The sequence below is a fragment of the Octopus bimaculoides genome, chromosome 14 (genome assembly GCF_046866305.1).
Source record: "Octopus bimaculoides isolate indiv1 chromosome 14, ASM4686630v1, whole genome shotgun sequence".
Taxonomy (NCBI): Eukaryota; Metazoa; Mollusca; class Cephalopoda; order Octopoda; family Octopodidae; genus Octopus; species Octopus bimaculoides.
The window spans coordinates 13,242,036-13,261,254 of NC_142941.1; the positions used below are offsets into that span (position 1 = coordinate 13,242,036).

The 19,219-nt window shown below is 38.0% G+C and overlaps 1 protein-coding gene across 1 annotated transcript in view; it reads left to right on the plus strand.

Moving 5' to 3' along the window:
- The window catches only part of LOC106877678 (dymeclin), a 35,213-nt gene that overhangs the window by 6,739 nt on the left and 9,255 nt on the right, over nucleotides 1-19,219 (plus strand). The window contains exons 2-8 of the mRNA XM_089362343.1: nucleotides 7,150-7,330; nucleotides 8,538-8,684; nucleotides 9,525-9,652; nucleotides 10,537-10,618; nucleotides 11,460-11,585; nucleotides 16,516-16,649; nucleotides 18,746-18,937. Of these exons, the coding sequence (XP_089218469.1) occupies nucleotides 7,191-7,330; nucleotides 8,538-8,684; nucleotides 9,525-9,652; nucleotides 10,537-10,618; nucleotides 11,460-11,585; nucleotides 16,516-16,649; nucleotides 18,746-18,937 (949 nt within the window). The 5' untranslated portion in view covers nucleotides 7,150-7,190. The remainder of the gene's footprint in view (nucleotides 1-7,149; nucleotides 7,331-8,537; nucleotides 8,685-9,524; nucleotides 9,653-10,536; nucleotides 10,619-11,459; nucleotides 11,586-16,515; nucleotides 16,650-18,745; nucleotides 18,938-19,219) is intronic.

Here is a 19,219-nt window from a genome sequence, read left to right on the forward strand (position 1 = left end):
TATATCAACCCCAATGCTCAACTGATACTATTTTATTGATCCCGCCCCCCCCCAATGATAAAAGGCAAAGTTGACCTTGGGAAAATTTAACTCAGAACCAGGGCTGTAGAGTCGAAGTTGGAATCGGAAACAAGGGGTAGCTGGAGTCAGAGTCGGTAAAACTATACCGACTCTGATTCCGACTCACAATGTGTTTATTCTTTAATATAAAACCAGTTATAACATCTAGGCCTACTCAAAGTACAAGTGTATGCACATGCTTTATGAGATATGTAGACCACAGTCACTTAATTACATAAAGAGGAGTCGGAGTCAGAGATGTCAATAGTAGAGGAGTCGGAGTCGAAGTTTTTGTTTTGACTCCACAGCACTGCTCAGAACATAATGTTGGAAGAAAAGCTGCAAAGCGTTTTGTCCAGTGTGCAAATGAGTCTGATAGCCTGTTGTCTTTAGGTTTGTTTTCAAATCTAATAATACAAACTCAGATACAAAATCAGGTTGAAATTGTATTAGAAATAGCCTAAAGTTTGTATATTGATATATGATTAACACTTATGTCAGAATAAGAGTTGAGCTTAGCAAGCGTGAACACCCCATGCCAGCCACCACCATATGTTACCTCTTTCTACATAGAGTAGTAACAGGTGGGAATGAAGGAAGTTGCTTAAGATAACAGTTTAATCTTTTAACGAAAAACATATTTGTATTAAGTTTATTGATTTTTGTACTTGTACATTTTTTTTATGGCAGTGGTCTGGAGAGAGAGAGAAAGAGAGAGAGAGAGAGAGAGAGAAATAGAGATCAATATCAAATGTTGAAAAAGAGTAAAAATTAAATTGACAAGTTATTTGTCATTTTTAGAAAAATAAGTAAAAATTTCAAAGGAGAGAGAGTCTCTAATAGTTACAGAGTAAAGTTACACTTGTTAAGTAGCAAAAGTAGTAGATGTTGTTGTCATTTGTCCATCTACCCTGATCCACCCTGATTGAACAGACTTCTAATTGCAACTTAGATATTTTTTTAAAATCTTAGAAATTTTCACTTGTAAAACCTACTTCACGCTAACATTACATGGGATCAAAATATATTCAGGAAAGAGGGGAATATGTCTTCTCAAACTTGAGACCTGCCCTGAATGCTTAGAACTGAGGGCACTTCGCTAAAAAGTGTCTAAGAACCAAATGGTGGTGTTAAACTGGGCCATAGGTGAAGTGTATCACCCAAGTAGGCTGCAGTGGGAATAGAATCCGGATTGTAAAAAGCCAAAACAAATCTGTAAGGCATTGTGTCCAACTCTATTGATTCTTCCTGCTCATTGCCAACACTAATGAGTCTACCTATCTAATGCTGAAATCTGACAACTTGACCTGTCTGTTGCTGAGGGTCTGATAATTCTCCCTATCCATTGCTGACACCCTAACAATTTTACCTGTTCATTACCAACACTGACAGTTCTACCTTTCCACCACTGATGCTTTAGCCCTTTCATTACCGTATTTCTTTTAAGATGTTCTGTGTTTCTTTCAATTAATTTTAAATATAACAAAGAATTTAGTAAAATAACTTAGTTATCATTAAGCTAGTGTTAGGAACATAAATTGTGATTAAGGTTTGGTGGGAGATTTTAATTCAGAACTTATGAAAACAAGACATTTGTACTACAGAACCAGAGACAGTTTCAGCCGGGTTGGTATTGAAAGGGTTAATGAGTCTGCCTGTCCACTACTAACACTTCTACTGTCCATAACTGGACAACAATTCTACTATTCATAACTGAGAATCTGATGATTCTACCTATCCACCTCCCTAGAATGGTGTTTTGTTTATTGACCCTGCAAGGAGGAAAGGCAAAAACAATCTCAGCAGCTGGAATAAAAACTATAATGCCCTGACAACTCTGCCAATTAGGAATTACAGAGGATCGAAATCCATTGAAAGTATATAGGTCATATGTGAAAAGTGCATGGTCAAGTGAAAAAAGCGTTGGACTCACAATCATGAGGTAGTGAGTTCAATTCCTGGACCGGGCTGTATTTTATGTTCTTGAGCAAGATGGCTGGGACTAAAGCTGGCTTCGGTGAGGCCCTGATTAATTTGGAACAATTGGAAGCTGTCCTTAAAGTGGCAAGTTTCGGAGGCTGGGTTTTCAGAGGCTGAGTCGCTGCAATGCATAGCAGCACCTGCTCGGTGGTCAAAATAAATGGCCATCTATCGGAACTGTTTAGCATCACATGCTCAGTCCATCAGGACTTCCCACTGTCACCTCTTCTGTACATGCTGGCCCTTGAGCCACTGCTGCGGAAGTTGGAACAATTGAGGGGCATCCCTTTCGAACTGGAACTTGGAAGGGCAGTGTCTGCATACACAGGCGATGTCACTGTCACGGTGTGGGATTCTGGAGATGGTCGGCTCCATTCTAGAGGAATATGAGGCGGTTGCAGGGGCCAAAATGAATGCTGAGAAGTCAGTGGGCTTGCAACTGGGCACCTGGAGAGGCAGGTTCATGCTGTCAGATGGTATTGTTGGACGCTGGACTAATGGACCAGTTAAGCTGCTCGGGATCTGGTTCAGTCCCAACCTCCAGGTGGATAAGAGCTGGGACAAGGTGATGAAGGGGATGGCCAGTCTTACTCAGAAATGGGCTGAGAGGAAGCTGTCCTTGAAAGGTTGGACAGAGGTGGCAAATGTCCACATCGCATCCATTATCATTTATTGCCTGACTTTCATGCCTTTCCCCAGTTGTTGTTTGATCAAGTCTCTTGTTCTTGTGGAAGGGACGCATTCCAATGGTCAGGTGGTCAGTCTGCTACCAGCTTCCCCTGAGTGGTGGCTTAGACATGCCATGGCTTTTGACGCAGAGACATGAGCTCAGGTTGCGCCACCTGCAACAATTTCTAGAATGTGAATGTGTGTGGGCTCTGTTTGTGAGAGACATATTTCCGCATTGCAGAATTTCCGATATAGCGGATATATATTTGTTATTGAACGTTGATATGTCCGCATCTCTTTTCTGGAGGTTTACAATATCAGGATTTTAACCCACATGGATTTACGCAGGATTGCACCGAAGGACTTATTTCTACAAGATCGGAAAGTTGAACTCTTTTACTCTTTTACTTGTTTCAGTCACTTGACTGTGGCCATGCTGGAGCACCACCTTTAGTCGAGCAAATCGACCCCCAGGACTTATTCTTTGGAAGCCTAGTACTTATTCTATCGGTCTCTTTTGCCGAACCGCTAAGTTATGGGGACATAAACACACCAGCATCGGTTGTCAAGCGATATTGGGGGGACAAACACAGACACGCAAACATATACACACACATACATATATATATACACATATACGACGGGCTTCTTTCAGTTTCCATCTACCAAATCCACTCACAAGGCTTTGGTTGGCCCGAGGCTATAGTAGAAGACACTTGCCCAAGGTGCCACGCAGTGGGACTGAACCCGGAACCATGTGGTTGGTAAGCAAGCTACTTACCACACAACCACTCCTACGCCTATAAAATTTTAGTAAGACTCCCTTAATGCAGGCCCTGAGTAGGATTGAACCCTGCCCAGGATGTTCAATGTGGCTGTCTAATTATGTCTCTACACACAAGACCACCAAGACACCCAACTGTGAACTTTTATGCTTCTTTTTTCTTCTCTTTCTTCTTTTCCTTATTCCTTTACTCCTGTCTTCTACATCTTCATTGCATTAATCAATACCCTTCTCATTTTCCCTATTTGTCTCCGATAATGGAATATCCCATACTCTGGGATATTCCTGAAACGGCTGTAAGACTTTGAATTTTTTTTCCAATAATAGTAATGTATATGACTTGAGATGTTTGCCTTGCCTTAATGTTTGTTGTCCTCTTTAACAATTATGTATATATGTATATATATATATATATATATATATATAGAGAGAGAGAGAGAGATAGATAGATAGATATTATATAATATAATATGTATACATATTATATACTGTGTCTCCATATATGTAAGTGTGAATATTTGAATGTGTGTATACACACACACACACACACACACACATGTAGGTCATATTTATTGTGCTGCCAGTGGAGGAACAAAAATAGGACGCCATTACTGAGAATAAAAACTTCAAGTTTGTGACTAACAATTGTGAACAGAGATTAGTTGTGGGCCAATGATTTCACCGGTGTACTATATTTATGAATGATATTATTCTAATGATTAGGTGACTAAATTAAGATTCAATGGTTGCTCGAGTGGATAGCAAAAGAATGAGTTAACCTGAGTGTCAGGTGTAATGGAAATAGAATAGCTGTTGCAGTAGAAACAACTGCATTGGCAACAAGGTATATACTAAAATACACTACCATATATATATATATAATTATTTGGACTTTGGGTATATGTTTAGTAGTATGCCAATTAAAGCACTTACACTATTTAGGCTACCTAATGTCATCCATTGTTATGATATAATTGTCACTAGATCTATGTCAGGAATTCTGCAGTGTTTGTTGAGCTTATAATCATCATCATCATCACCATCATCATCATCATCGTTTAACGTCTGCTTTCCATGCTAGCATGGGTTGGACGATTTGACTACACCAGGCTCCAATCTGATTTGGCAGAGTTTCTACAGCTGGATGCCCTTCCCAATGCCAACCACTCCGAGAGTATAATGAATGAAGGAAATGGAAAATGGAGTTAGCAAGAATCTTTGTTCAACACAATGATCATTTTGACCCGTCCGGCATCTGTCCCTTATTGGTGAGATATTGCACAGCTACTTGTGTTGCATTTGTCAGTGCAGGCTGCATCTTGCCATGTGTATTAGCCAACATCCTACGGGCAACACGACAACATGCCAAGCAGAACTCAGTATATGTAGTGAAGTATCTTGTTTAAAACGAGACATGTGACAGGATGCAGCCTGCACTGATGGATGCAACACAGCTAGCAGTGCACAGATCCCCCACCTGTAAGCGACAGATGCAGGATGAGTTGAAACAATTGTTGTGTTGAATAAAGATGCTTGCTAACTCCATTTTCTGATTCCCTCATTTATTGCACACACACACACACACACACACACACACACACACACACACACACACACACACACACACACACACGTTGCTATGGTTCCGGGTTCAACCCCACAGCATGATTTGGTAGATGGAAGAATTTAGTAGAACAATTTGACCCCAGTATTTATTTTTTTTATTAAAGTCTGGTACTGCTGAACTGCTAAGTTTTGGGGACGAAAGCAACCCAGCACTGGTTGTCAAGTAGCAGGTGTGTGAGAGGACACAAAGACACACACACACACACACACATATATATATTGGACACGAAACTCAGCTTGCGAAGACTTATTGGGGCAAGCGAAAGCGAAATCGGGATGGCACCTGTGCCCAGCGTCACCTTTCTGGCACTTGTGCCCGCAGCATGTGTAAGGACTTTTGAGCGAGATCGTTAGTGCCTCTGGACTGGCTCTTGTGCGGGTGGCACGTAAAATACACCATTTTGAGCATGGCCATTGCCAGTATCGCCTGACTGGCCTTCGTGCGGGTGACACGTAAAAGCACCTACTACACTCTCGGAGTGGTTGGCATTAGGAAGGGCATCCAGCTGTAGAAACTCTGCCAAATCAGATTAGAGCCTGGTGTAGCCTTCGGGTTCCACCAGTCCTCAGTCAAATCGTCCAACCCATGCTAGCATGGAAAGCGGACATTAAACGATGATGATGATGATGATGATGATGATATATATATGCACCTTTATGATGGACTTGCATACTTTCCACCTATCAGATTTATACTCACAAGGCATCAGTCAGCTGGGGCTGTGGAAGAAGACACTTGCCTATGGTGCTGCACAGTGGGGCTGAACCCAAAATCATGTGATTGCTAGGTGTATTTCTTAACCATTAAGCCATGCCTGTGCTTCTAAAAACTATACAAAAATTTAATCATAAAGTAGAAACGGTATGTATAATGTAGCAGCCAAGTAATTTTAATTAATCAAATAAATTAATTTAAACAATTAAAATTTTTTGGTGAGTTGAGAAAATTGTTAGCACTACAGACAAAATGCTTTCCAGCATTTCTTCCAGCTCTATATGTTCTCATTTCAAATTGCACCGAGGTCAGCTTTGCCTTTCATCGTTTTGGGGTCGATAAAATAAAGTACTGATGTTACTGACTACCCGCCATTCCCCAAAATTTCAGGCCTTGTGGCTGTAATAGAAAGAATTGTTGAGGATAGCTTCCTCTCAGACCATTTCTGGGTGAGACTGGCTACCCTGCTTGTCACCTCACTCTAGTTCTTCTCCAGTTGGAGGTCTGGTCTGAACCAGACCCCGAGCAATTTTATGGGCCCGACCATCCAGCATTCTACAATGCTTGGATCTGCCTCTCCAGGTGCCTAGCTGCAGGCCCACCAACTTTTCTGGATTAATCTTTACTCCTTTTACTTCCTTGTATTCTTTCACAACAGTGCTGACCAGGTCTATGTGCTTGTTGTCTGACACTATGACGGTGACATCGTCTGCGTATGCCAACACAACTCTCCCACATCCTAAATCATGCAAGATGCCTCTCAATGTCTCCTGTTTCCAAAGTAATGGCTCAAGAGTCAGTAGATACAGAAGGGATGAGAGTGGACACACTTGACAGACTGAACGTATGATGTTGAATGGTTCCAATTGATGACCAATTAATAATAATAATAATAATAATCGTTTATGTAGGACTGAAGTAACTCAACAGAAGTTTTTATAGATATAGAGAGAAGAGTTCTTTACTTGTATACGATTGACACAATCCATCACTAAGGTAAACATAGCAGACATAATCCGTCACCAATGCAAACTTAATGACGAAAAGTGCGACTCGAAAGCAACAGTTGTTTATTTGTAGTTGAACTATATTTCGGCATCTTGTGTACCTTCCACAAGTTCAAAATAAACATGTCAGTTTAATTCATTTTTCTAGTTTATGTAGGACTGAAGTAACTCAACAGAAGTTTTTATAGATATAGAGAGGAGAGTTCTTTACTTGGATACGATTAAGTAAAGAACTCTTCTCTTAATAATAATAATAATAATATTGATAATGATAATAATAATTTTTATTTTTTATTTAAATTTTTCAGATCTATGTCCTGTTGATTGCTCAACTTTTGTGTTTTGAATTATGGGAGCAGCTGGGAGTAGCTTCAGTGATCTTCCCACCAATGAATACTTGAAACAGTTGTCAGGAAATAAGTCTCTGTCATCAATTGACCCCTTCTGGAACCAGTTGTTATCTTTTTCTTTCCTCTCCCCATCATCCAGGTAAAGTATAAAACTATATTTGCCTTTGTTGCTGGTGCAAGTGTTATGGCTGTGTGGTTATGGGGTGCCAAACACAGACAAACACATTAACATTATACACAGATACATACACAGATCATATATACATTTCTATTCTGTATAAGTCAAACATTTTTTGTAGGTAAACATACATTTTTTGTATTTCATGTATTTAATATACTTTATATATCGACCTGTCTAATTTGCTTATCTCTATATTTACGTTTATACCCACTCAAGTTTAAATCTTTTGAGCACTACAAACTGTATTCTATATGGAAAACATCTGATTCTCATCCAATCACTATTTATATATATATATATATATATATATATATATATATATATATATATATAAGGTTGAGGAGGGTATTGGGTTTAACCAAACCCAAGAGGATACAGGTAATACCGAGTAAGTGCTGTATACCGACTGGTTTGCCCCAGTCGTTGTATGAACAGGATTGAGTATTATAAGTCGTGTATTAGCGTGTGTATATGTAAATATATAAAAATAAAAAGATAAAGAGAGCAAGCAATAAGAAAATGGAGAACCCCTAACTCTCTTGCATTATATATATATATATATATATATATATATATATATTTCGTTTTTGGATTTGGTTTGCAAGATTTTTTATGTGATTTCGTGTGTTGAAGCATATTCTGTTGTGTCTGGGGAGAGTCATTTTCTTATTGTTCCTTAAAATTTAACACACTCAAGACGCAACGAAAAAATTTTAGGAAAATAAAAATAAGAAATAAGTGGAAATTTTACCGGTGAGTGTGTTAAATTTTAAGGCACAATAAGAAAAATGACTCTCCCCAGACACAACAGTATATATATATATATATATATATATATATAACTGTTCATTGATTCCCAGATTTGTAGATTTTTTTGTTACAAGCAGTTGTCTGTCATTGGAAACTGGTTCTGTAAATTCCCTTGTGTCCACATTGCTGAGAAAACAAACCCTCTAATTCCGCCCCCACCCCAATTCTTCCTCAACCATGAAATTGAATACTAAGAATCCATTGCAACTAAGAGATGTCAACCAATTCAACCAAACAAGCAAACCTTTATAATTCAGTATGTTTTTTTTTGTTTTTTTTTTTACCTTGTCTTGTTCATGTCTTTCTTTGAAGATAGCTTCCTGTATTTATTTTATATTTGTTTTTATTATTTTAGTGCAGATGCCAGGCTCTTGGAGGAATCTACTTCATCAATATGTAAAAATTTAGCCATCAACAACTTCCAGACTGGCAATTTTGGTGCTTTGGTTCGTAACTTTATTGTCAGGGCTACAGAACTGAAAGCTTCTACACAATGTGAAGAGTAAGTAGGAATTGTTTCTTTAATAAATGTTTTGACATCATCCTCATCATCATAACATCCACTTTTCCATGTAATGTAATATTTTGCCAAGTAAGTTAATATTTTCTGTGTCAGACATATTTTCACAGAATATTGGAAATGAACGACATTCATTTACAACAACATGCTGTCTAGACAATGAGACAATTGTTAAGGCGGCGAGCTGGCAGAAATGTTAGCGATATTTCGTCTGCCATTACATTCTGAGTTCAAATTCCACTGAGGTCAACTTTGCCTTTCATCCTTTCGGGGTCGATAAATTAAGTACCAGTTACACACTGGGGTCGATGTAATCGACTTAATCCGTTTGTCTGTCCTTGTTTGTCCCCTCTGTGTTTAGTCCCTTGTGGGCAATAAAGAAATAACAAACACATGCACTCACTCACCCACCCACACATACAGACATATATGTATATGGAAGCCCGTTTTGTGTGTGTGTGTACACACACAATATGTAAAAGTAAGATCTAAGGATCAAGATGTAGGAAGTTAGTAAGCTTTGAGCAGTCTGTAGAAGATATAAAAAACAACTTTCAGGAATGGTAGTGGTTTATTGATGTAGAAGGTTGTAAATTCCTCTGTCACCCTATCCCCTCAAAATTTTACATTAACAGGAAACCTAATAGGCACACCTCCCACCCCTGCTTTATTGTTTAATCAGAACCATGGCTCTTTACAGGGTCTGCAAGACAGGTTGGAGAGAAACATAGAAAACGGGTTGTTAAATGATGATGATGTGACCATAGGTTACAACTCACTCAAGACACAGCATAAAAACCAAATTCTTTGTTTCTCTTTCAGTAATATATTTACTTGGCAAACCTACAATGCTCTGTTTATCATCAGGAGTTTATGCAAGTATTTTGTTGAAAACCTCAGCGAAGAACTTATAACACAACAGTTTGATTCTGTCAACTCAGCTGAAGCAGGTAAATAAACATATTTTCCTTTGCCTTATGTATTTTCGTTTAAAATCTCCAAAATCAGTAAAAAATATATAGATGAATTTTCAAACCCTTTTATTACTATGTTTTCTGTTGAATTACAGTGTCTTCGTTTTAATTAATTTTGAAAACATGCCATGAAAAACAAAAACAAAAAAAGCGCTCAGTGGTTGGCATTAGAAACCAGCCATAGAATAAACCATTTACAAAGCAGACATTGGAGCTCAGTATAGTCCTGTTGACTGATATCAGCATATGAGCATGTACACACACACACACACACACACACACACACACACACACACAAACACACACACACTTACTCTAATAGAAATAGATAGTTCCATTCATTCTAATTGGAATTTTGGAACATAATTGTTTTAAATTTCAGCACAAGGTCAGTCGTTTTAAAGGAAGTTGATGTAACCAACCCCAGTGTTCAACTGGTACTTATTTTAACACAGTTCTATATTTAAGAGATGAGGAATTATTTACATTATTTACAATTGACGGATATGGCTGGTATACGTTTTGGTTGATATACCCTCCAGCCTTCATCAGGTGTCTTGGGGAAATTTTGAACCTGGGTTCTCATTCCTAAGATATTTTTCGATGTTGCTGTTGCTGCTGCTGTTGTTGTTGGTACTTATTTTATCTCCCACCAAAGGGATGAAAAGTAAAATCAGTCTCGGTGGAATTTGAACCCAGAACATACAGAGCCGGAAGAAATGCCACTAAGCATTTTGTCCAACTCACAAATGATTCTAGCAACTCATTTTGGCTTTTATATTGTGAATTTTACGACTTAGAAGTTCTTGCAGATTGTTGTATATTTCCAAATATTTGACATCCAATTTCTTATTTTTCAGAATGTGATTCAGATGACGACACTCCTCTTGCAGAGAAATTAATGAACTCTCTCGTGGAATTGCTTGTCGACGTTCCAGTTGTGTGAGTAACCATTTTTTTGTTGACTATCATCTTCAGTTTTAATGACTAAGTGGATGGCTGTGTTATACATGATTAATGATTGGAGGTAGTGATCAAGACCTTTGGCATTATGTCATGCTTGAGAAGAAGACCCATCAAACCAAGCAGAATTGCAGTCGTGGCAGATACCGGTGTCATGCAAATGGCACCTGTGCTGGTAGCACATAAAAGCACCCATTACAGTCTTGGAGTGGTTGGCGGTAGGAAGGGCATCCAGCTGTAGAAAACCATACCAAATCAGATTGGAACCTGGTGCAGCTCTCCAGCTTACCAGTTTCAGTTAAACCATCTAACCCATGCCAATATGGAAAGCAGATGCTAAATGATGATGATGAAAGTGAATAAATAGGCATTACATTTGACAGAATAATCTGAATGCTAAAGGGTTAAATAAAAGATATAAACATTATTTACATTTGATGGATATTTGTCCTCATCTTGTTTGTTGTTAACACAACGTTTCGGCTGATATACCCTCCAGTATTCATCAGGTGTCTTGGGGAAATTTCGAACCTGGGTTCTCAATCCACGCACTAAGCTTTAGTCAGCCTGGAACTGTAGTAGAAGACACTTGACTAAGGTGTCACACAGTGGGACTGAACTCAGTACTATGTGGTTGGGAAGCAAACCTTTCAACCACACAGCCATACTTGCACCTGTTGATAAGAAAATTAATAAGTAAATACAACATTGCATTGAAGATGTGTAGATTTATTATATTTCTTACAATTAAACAAAATATCATTTAAATACCCTGATCACCATTACAAATATGTAACCCTATTTTATTATCTTCCTACAGGAATTTCTCTTATGCTTTGCATTTGGAGGCATTGAACACTCTGATAGTTTTGCTGTCTATCCAAATGTATCAACCCCAAGCAGCCTCCAACTTTGCCTATTACAGATATATGATGCAAGGAAAATGGTAAATCTTTTAGTTTTAGTAAAATGAAAAAAAAAATTTAATTTAAATTAAAATAAAAAACACTTTTGTTTTTGAAACTTATTTTTATGGGCTTACAATCATGAGGTAGTGAGTTTGATTCCTGGACTAGGCTGTGTGTTGTGTTCTTGAAAAAGACACTTTATTTTTTGTTGTTCCCGTTCACTCAGCTGTAGAAACGAGTTGCGATGTCACTAGTGCCAAGCTGTATCGGCCTTTGCCTTTCCTTAGGACAGCGTCACTGGTATGGTGAAGGGAGACTGGTTTGCATGGGTGACTGCTGGTCTTGTGCCTTGGAGACTGACATGCACAGGTGACTTGTGCCTCAGAGGGGAACTTTCTCGGTGCAATCCCATGGTCATTGATGACTAAAGGGGGTCTTTACCATTTACCTTGGGGAAAAGGCGATCCATATTAATCTGGCCTTTATTCCTTGACCTGTCCAGTATGGAAGGCCCAATATGGAGCTTGTGATCTGCATGTGTAACTCTCTGGGTCATTGAGGTACACAAGTCATCACACTGCAACAAGAACTGGATGATGTGATGAATTTGATATCAGTAGACTGATAAAAATTTTTAAAAGTTTATGAGAGAACGGTCACTACGACTCATAAGAATTGCAAGAATTTCAGCTAAGTAGTGTCTATGCTGGTTGCCAAAGATTTTTCTTTCTTTGTAAAAAGTCATATTGTTAGAGGTGTATGTAAAAAGTATGATGCTCTATGGCAGGGGTTTTCAAACTTTTTGACTTGCGGACCCCTTTATATTTCAGGCTTTACCTTATAAACACTTATGAAATTTATATATAAATATTTGCTTAAAATAACATATATTTTTACATTTATTTATTTAACAGTATTTAACAAATAGGTTTATTGTCAATTAAAAGATTTCGATTAAAAACCATATATAAAATCAAATTGCCCATAAAAAGTATTTGCTGTTCATGGACCCCCTGTCTTGTCCTTGCGGACCACAGTTTGAAAACCACTGCTCTATGGAAATGAAACGTGGAATGATCTACAGTCAATGTTTAAAAAATACTGGTGTGTGACGGAGATATGTATGGCACCTGTGGAATTGTGGTTGTGGTCATTGTTGGTGTTGTGTAAATGGCACCCTAGCACCTGTGGTTCCTGGACTGGTCTGTGTGTTATGTTATTGAGTAAGACACTTTATTTCACGTTGCTCATGTTTAATTAAGTGTAGAAATGAGTTATGATGTCACTAGTGCCAAGCTGTATCAGCCTTTCCCTTTCTCTTGGATAACATTGGTGGTATGGAGAGTAGGAGGCTGATACGCATGGGCGACTGCTGGTCTTCCATAAACAACCTTACTTGGGCTTGTACCTTGGAGGGGAACTTATTAGGTGCTATCCCATAGGCATTCATGACTGAAAGGGGTCTTTACACTTTGTGTGGGGTAACTTTTTACATCAATTATACACCCAATCTGTTTTAATTCTCATCAATTACAATCACAGTTTTTATTAACCAACTTTATTTATCCTCACAATATCTTCATAATAACCTTCCTTACAGCTTATACTCTAATACTCAACTTATATTCTAATACTCAACATTTTTCTCATAATTAATCCATCTTTTAACCCTTTTGATACCAACCTGCCTGAGACCAACCCTCAGTTCTATGATTCAAACTTCCTATTTTAAAGTGATCTAAATTAAAAGTTTACATCAAAGTTCCTTGTTAATTTATATCCCAAACATCAGATGAATAATGACAAAGTTATTTTACGAAGTTCTTCATTGTTTTCAAAATTAACTGAAACAAATGCAGTTTATTCTAACAGAAATATGGTGACAAAAAAGTTAATCTATCTTTTAACCCCTTTAATTCCAGTCTGTCTGAGACTGAACCTGGGTGTCTGAGATATAAACTCCTTGTTTTTAAGGTGACCTAAATTAAAACTTTTCATCAAAAGTTGATGTTAATATATGTTCCAAACACCAGCTTCAACTAAGTTTGATTAAATTCTCCTTTATTTTCAAAATTAATTTAAACAAAGGCAGTGTATTTCTACTGAAAGATGGTAACAAAAGGGTAAATTAACATAGCTGTCAATTCTCAAATTTAACCATTTCTCTTCCACCAGATGTCTTATATTTCTCACTAATCAAATATTGGTTGTTTCCAATTTTGGCAAAGGGCCAGCAATTTTGGGAGAGGGACTAAGTCAGTTACATTGACCCCTGTACTCAACTGGTACTTATTTTATTGACCTCAAAAGATGCAGCGACATTTGAACTTGGAATGTAAAGTTAAAAGAAATCTTAAGCAATTTGTGTGGCACCTTGATGATTCTGCCTGCTCACTAATCAAATATTGCTTCTAAACAGTATTGGGTTCTTGAAATATATCAAGAAAATTTCTGTTCATAATGGCAGGTCTGATTGGATTGGATCGTAGGAGTCTTCATTTACATTATTTATTGTCCATATTAAGGTGGTAGATTATCAGAACTGTTAGAGTATCAGTGAGGGAAAAAAAACCCCAAAAACCCAAAAAACTTGTGGTTTTTGTTCCAGCTCTTTACAGTCTCAGTTCAAACCCTGCCAAATTTAACTTCGCTTTTTGTCACTCCAGGGTTGATAAAATAAGGTATCAGTCAAGTACTAGGACTGATGGTATCAACTGACTCCCCCTCCCTTTTAAAATTGCTGGCCTTGTTGCTTAAATTAGAAACTATTATTTATGGTCTTCTTTGTCTGAGTTGATTGACTTAGTGATGGCCTGGATATTTAATAGACCAGACTACATTGTGTTATAGAAAATATTTGTGGCTATTGTTAGGAACAGATCTTGTTGTATAGGCCTCTGCTTTCTACTTCACATTGCAGACAATTAGAATATTTACATTGATTATGTAATTATAACCATGTGGTTATGAAGTTTACAATCATGTGGTTCCAAGTTCACTCCCACTCTGTGGCACTTTGGGCAAGTATTCTACTGTAGTCTTGAGTTGAACAATACCTCATTGACTTAGTTGACAGAAAGTGTGCAGAAGCCTGTTGTATTAGTAATGGAGATGGATTTTCTGAAAGCATAATTACTAGAGTAAGAACAGGGTAACAACAAGTGTTTCAGTATCAGAGTGAAGAGCAAATTGTTTGATGTTTGTGTATGAAGTGCAGTGCTTGCATGGTAGTGGAAACTGGGCCTTGAATGTGAAGGGTTTGTGAAGGCTTGGAAAGAAATAATGCAGGCATACTCTACTCGATGTATAATGTTAGTGTGCATGAACAACAAAACATAAATGAGCTGAAAGAAAAACTGGATGCTATAGGAATTGGATGAAATGTGCATAGTAGAGGAATATACTGGTATGGGAATGTGATATGTATGGAGGATGTGATTATATAAAGAATTGCCAAATGTTCCAAGTGAATGGAGGTTAGAAGAGAGAGGAAATGAATAAAAGCATGGCATGAAATGAAGAGAATTGATCTGTGAAGAGGCTGAATCTCATGAAAGAGATGACAAAGGGCTGTGACACGTGACAGAATGCTGCGCCAGAGAAAACCTGCTTCACCCATGCATGCTTTGAAAAGCATATAAAATGATGATGGGATACTGATGGAGAGTGTGGTGTATAATATATAAACATTTGAATATCTCTTGACCACTGTAGTCAGATTATGTCCCCATCCATCATTTTTGCCCTCCCCCCTATCTTCATTACTCTAACATCTATCAGTCAACTTCTTTCCTATCATTCTACCTCTGTGTAATGAAGGATGGTATTAATATTCTGGATTATCTTTTATCTTTTACTGGTTTCACTCATTAGACTGCAGCCGTGCTGGGGCACTGCCTTCATGAATTGACCCCAGAACTTCTTTTTTTGTTTATTTTTTAAGCCTGGTACTTATTTGAGCTGTCCCTTTTGCTGAATTGTAAATTATGGGATGTAAACACACCAACACTGATTGTTAGACAGTGGTGGGAGACACATACACACACACACACACACACACACATACACACACACACACACACACACGTGATGGGCTTCTTTCAGTTTCCATCTACCAAATCTATTCACAAGGCTTTGGCTGGCCTGAGACTATAATAAAAGACACTTGCCCAAGGAACCACACAATGTGACTGAACCCACAACCATGTGGTTGGGAAGCAAGCTTCTCATCACACAGCTATGCCTGTGCTTATACTGGATTAGTTCATTATCTCCCATAATCTTCCCCTAATCATCAACGTTCTTTAATACTCCCCTTTACTCCTCTGACCAACCATTGTGAACACCCTTCACTGCTGCTGTCTTAACATCACCCATCTTCATTATTATATCAGTCCACCTCACAGTTCTCCTCTCTCTCTCTTGCTCTCTGTAGTTTGACTTCAGATCAGCCCTTATATAGGAGACCTCTGATGAAAGATGTTCCAGTCATGACCACCCCAACTTATTTCCAGATATAATGATGTCATATAAACTGTCATATAAAATAAGAAAATTGATCAATTTACATCATAAATAACATATACCGTATTTTAACGTGTATAAGGAACCCTCGTGTATAAGGACCCCCCCCCCCCTAATTTTGGAGGCTTAAAATTTGGAAAAAAAAGTTTTACAAGGGATTATAATACTATCCATGTATAAGAAACTTCCATGTTTTTTTAACCTAATTTTTGACAGAAAACGGTTCCTTATACATGTTTAAATATGGCAATTTGTTGTGTGTATGGAAAAAAAAAAGTGGGGTGCAAGAATCTAGAAAGTTCCTTCTCAGATATGAAATACTAACTTCATGTACGAAGGTTGCTTATTTGTCAAATAGGTTTGCCATAAGCTTATAACCTTTCTTTATTTCTTTAACTGTAATGCGTTTCTCTTTTAAAAAAGTCTTTTTCCTTTTCTTTTCAGTTCAATGCATGCTTGTTTATTAATGAAGGTTCTTCTGAGAAATTATATCAACCAAGAAAAATGTCCTGCAGAATTGTTTAAATCGAATAATAACAATAGCGGCATGTTATATAACCTGACATCGTCCGTAGCATGTATGTACCCACTTACTTTCTTTGTTCTTATTGCTAGGTCAAGTTTACCATTTACTCATGTAATAAGCATAAGAAATAAGGCAACGAGTTGGCTGAGTCTTTAGGAATTCTCTACATTCTAAGTTCAAATCCTGCCAAAGTCGATTTTGTTTTTCATTCTTTTGATAGGGTAAAAAAAAAACCCTTCGGTCATGAATGACCATGGGACTGCATCTAGAAAGTTCCCCTTCAAGGCACAAATCCGGCCAAGGTTGTTTACGGAGGACCAGCAGTCGTCCATGCATACCAGCGTCCCCCCTCAACGCCACCGATGTTATCCAAAGGAAAGACAAAAGCCGATACAGCTCGGCACCAGTGACGTCGCAACTCATTTCTAGAGCTGAGTGAACTGGAGCAACGTGGAATAAAGTGTTTTGCTCAAGAATACAACACACAGCCCAGTCTGGGAATTGAACTCACTCCCTCATGACTGTGAGCCCAACACAAACCACCGAGCCATGTCTCTTTACTTTTGATCAGCTCATGGCTATACAAGAAAGCATTTGCTCAAGGTGTTATACACTAGGACTTAATCTGAAACAATGTGGTTGGGAAGCAAACATGTTGCCACAGCCATGCCTGCATCTATATTTGCTCTTTTCTAACTAGGGTTTTTCTGTAAGGAAAGATTTTTTTCCTTAGTAAATCCCTATTATTTTTCATATAATAATTCCTTGCTTTTATGTTTGAAATCATTCCAACGTAAGCAAAATAAATAGCAATGGTTTTGTGATTAAGAAGTTTGCTTTACAACCAAGAGGTTCTAGGATCAATCCCACTGTACTGTTCATTATGAAACCATTAACCTTGAATAGACTAAAACTTAGAGTGAAATTCAGTAGATAGAAACTGTATAGAAGCCTGTTTTATGTCCTTTGTCCTTCAGCTCTTAAATGGAGTTATAGGAGCTCTACCTTAACAGATTGTATGTTTTGGGCATTATTTAGATCTGATGGGGCTCATCCTCTTTAGGTCTGACCAGAGCTGATCTCTTCTAAAGAGAGAGAGAGAGAGAGAAATAAAGTGGAAGGAGAGAGGATAAAAGGAATATCAATGCAGGGGTGGTGCTTTATTCATCGACTCTGAAAGGACAAAAGTCTAAATTGATCTTAGCAAGATTTGAACTCAGAATGCTGAGAGCCAGAATAGTTACCACAGAGCAGTCTATATGGTGCTCTTACGACTCTGCCAGTTGCATGTGTATGTGTCTGTGTGTTGGTAATTGTGTGTAAATGAGAGAATGCTTATAAATCAGTTGAGCCGAAATACTGGGCAGTATCTAGTAATTAGTGCGAGTTACACCCCCTTACACTAAGCTGGACTAAATTATTATTCGACTAGGATAAAAGCTGCACTCCATGCGGACTTTTAAGCTAGCCTCTGTGGAGGGCTAATTGGGCTTGTGGCCCAAAACTAAGGAGAGCTAAATAGCATGACTATAATACATCTATAATGACTGTATACTCCAGTGGGGTTTGATCAGAGGTTAATTCCATAATGCAATCATTCTATTGTTCCAGTCCCATGTTGAATTCCAACTGTTGGCCAATTTGTCCCAAAGTTCTTATCTCGATGTAAAATTAAAGAAGCAAATGTCATTTATCTCCCCCTTGATCTTTGATGTCATCTGACAGTCGCCAACCAAGATGGCGTGAACCAGCCAAGCTTTACCTGCTAGAAATAGCAACCCAAATGCTTTTAAATCAGATCCCAATGCTGGATGTTCATGAACCAAATGAAGGGCAGATTTTCAATCCCAGGTTGTTCCGTTGATCAGATCAACTGGAACCCTCGATGTCGTAAGCGACGGAGTGCCAGCATACTTTCACATAGCAAAGTCTTTCAGTCTTTCACCATGTATATCTGTTCCTTTCTTACTGACATTCTCTCCCACTATATCTCAAATTCCTTGCCAAATATATAGAACTCCAATTTCTCTGTTCATTTATTTCTACTTCATTAATCTTTACCTGTTTAAGCCATATTTGTATATATATATATCTGTGTGTGTGTGTGATGTACATATGTATGTAAATATATGTGTATATTTGCTCTAGCTGGTCTTTGGAATGTTGTGACACTTGGAATGGGTAGTACTGCCAAAAAGAAAGAAGATGAATTTATCACTGAAGCACTTTTAGCCAACCAAAGTATTCTGTTTGTACTAGTGTTGGCTAATCACTGTACAGGGGAACGCAAGATGATTAATCCCTATCGACAGGCACTCTGCTCTTTCACCAATTCTCAAGGTAAGTCTACCTTTATTTTCTCTCCATATCTTATCCATCTCTGTGTGTCTCTTTCTCTATCTCTGTCTGTTTTTTTAATCTATGTATCTGCTCATCTCTCCTTGCACCCACCTGCTTTTTTATTCAAATTGCCTTTGCCTACCTGTTGACAGTATTTCCCCTTGCCTGTCTGTATAAGTGTATAATATATATATATATATATATATATATATATAAAATACAGTGTACATTTAATACACATTAGAGATGCCCATAGAAGGACATCTAACCCGCTAGAAAGAG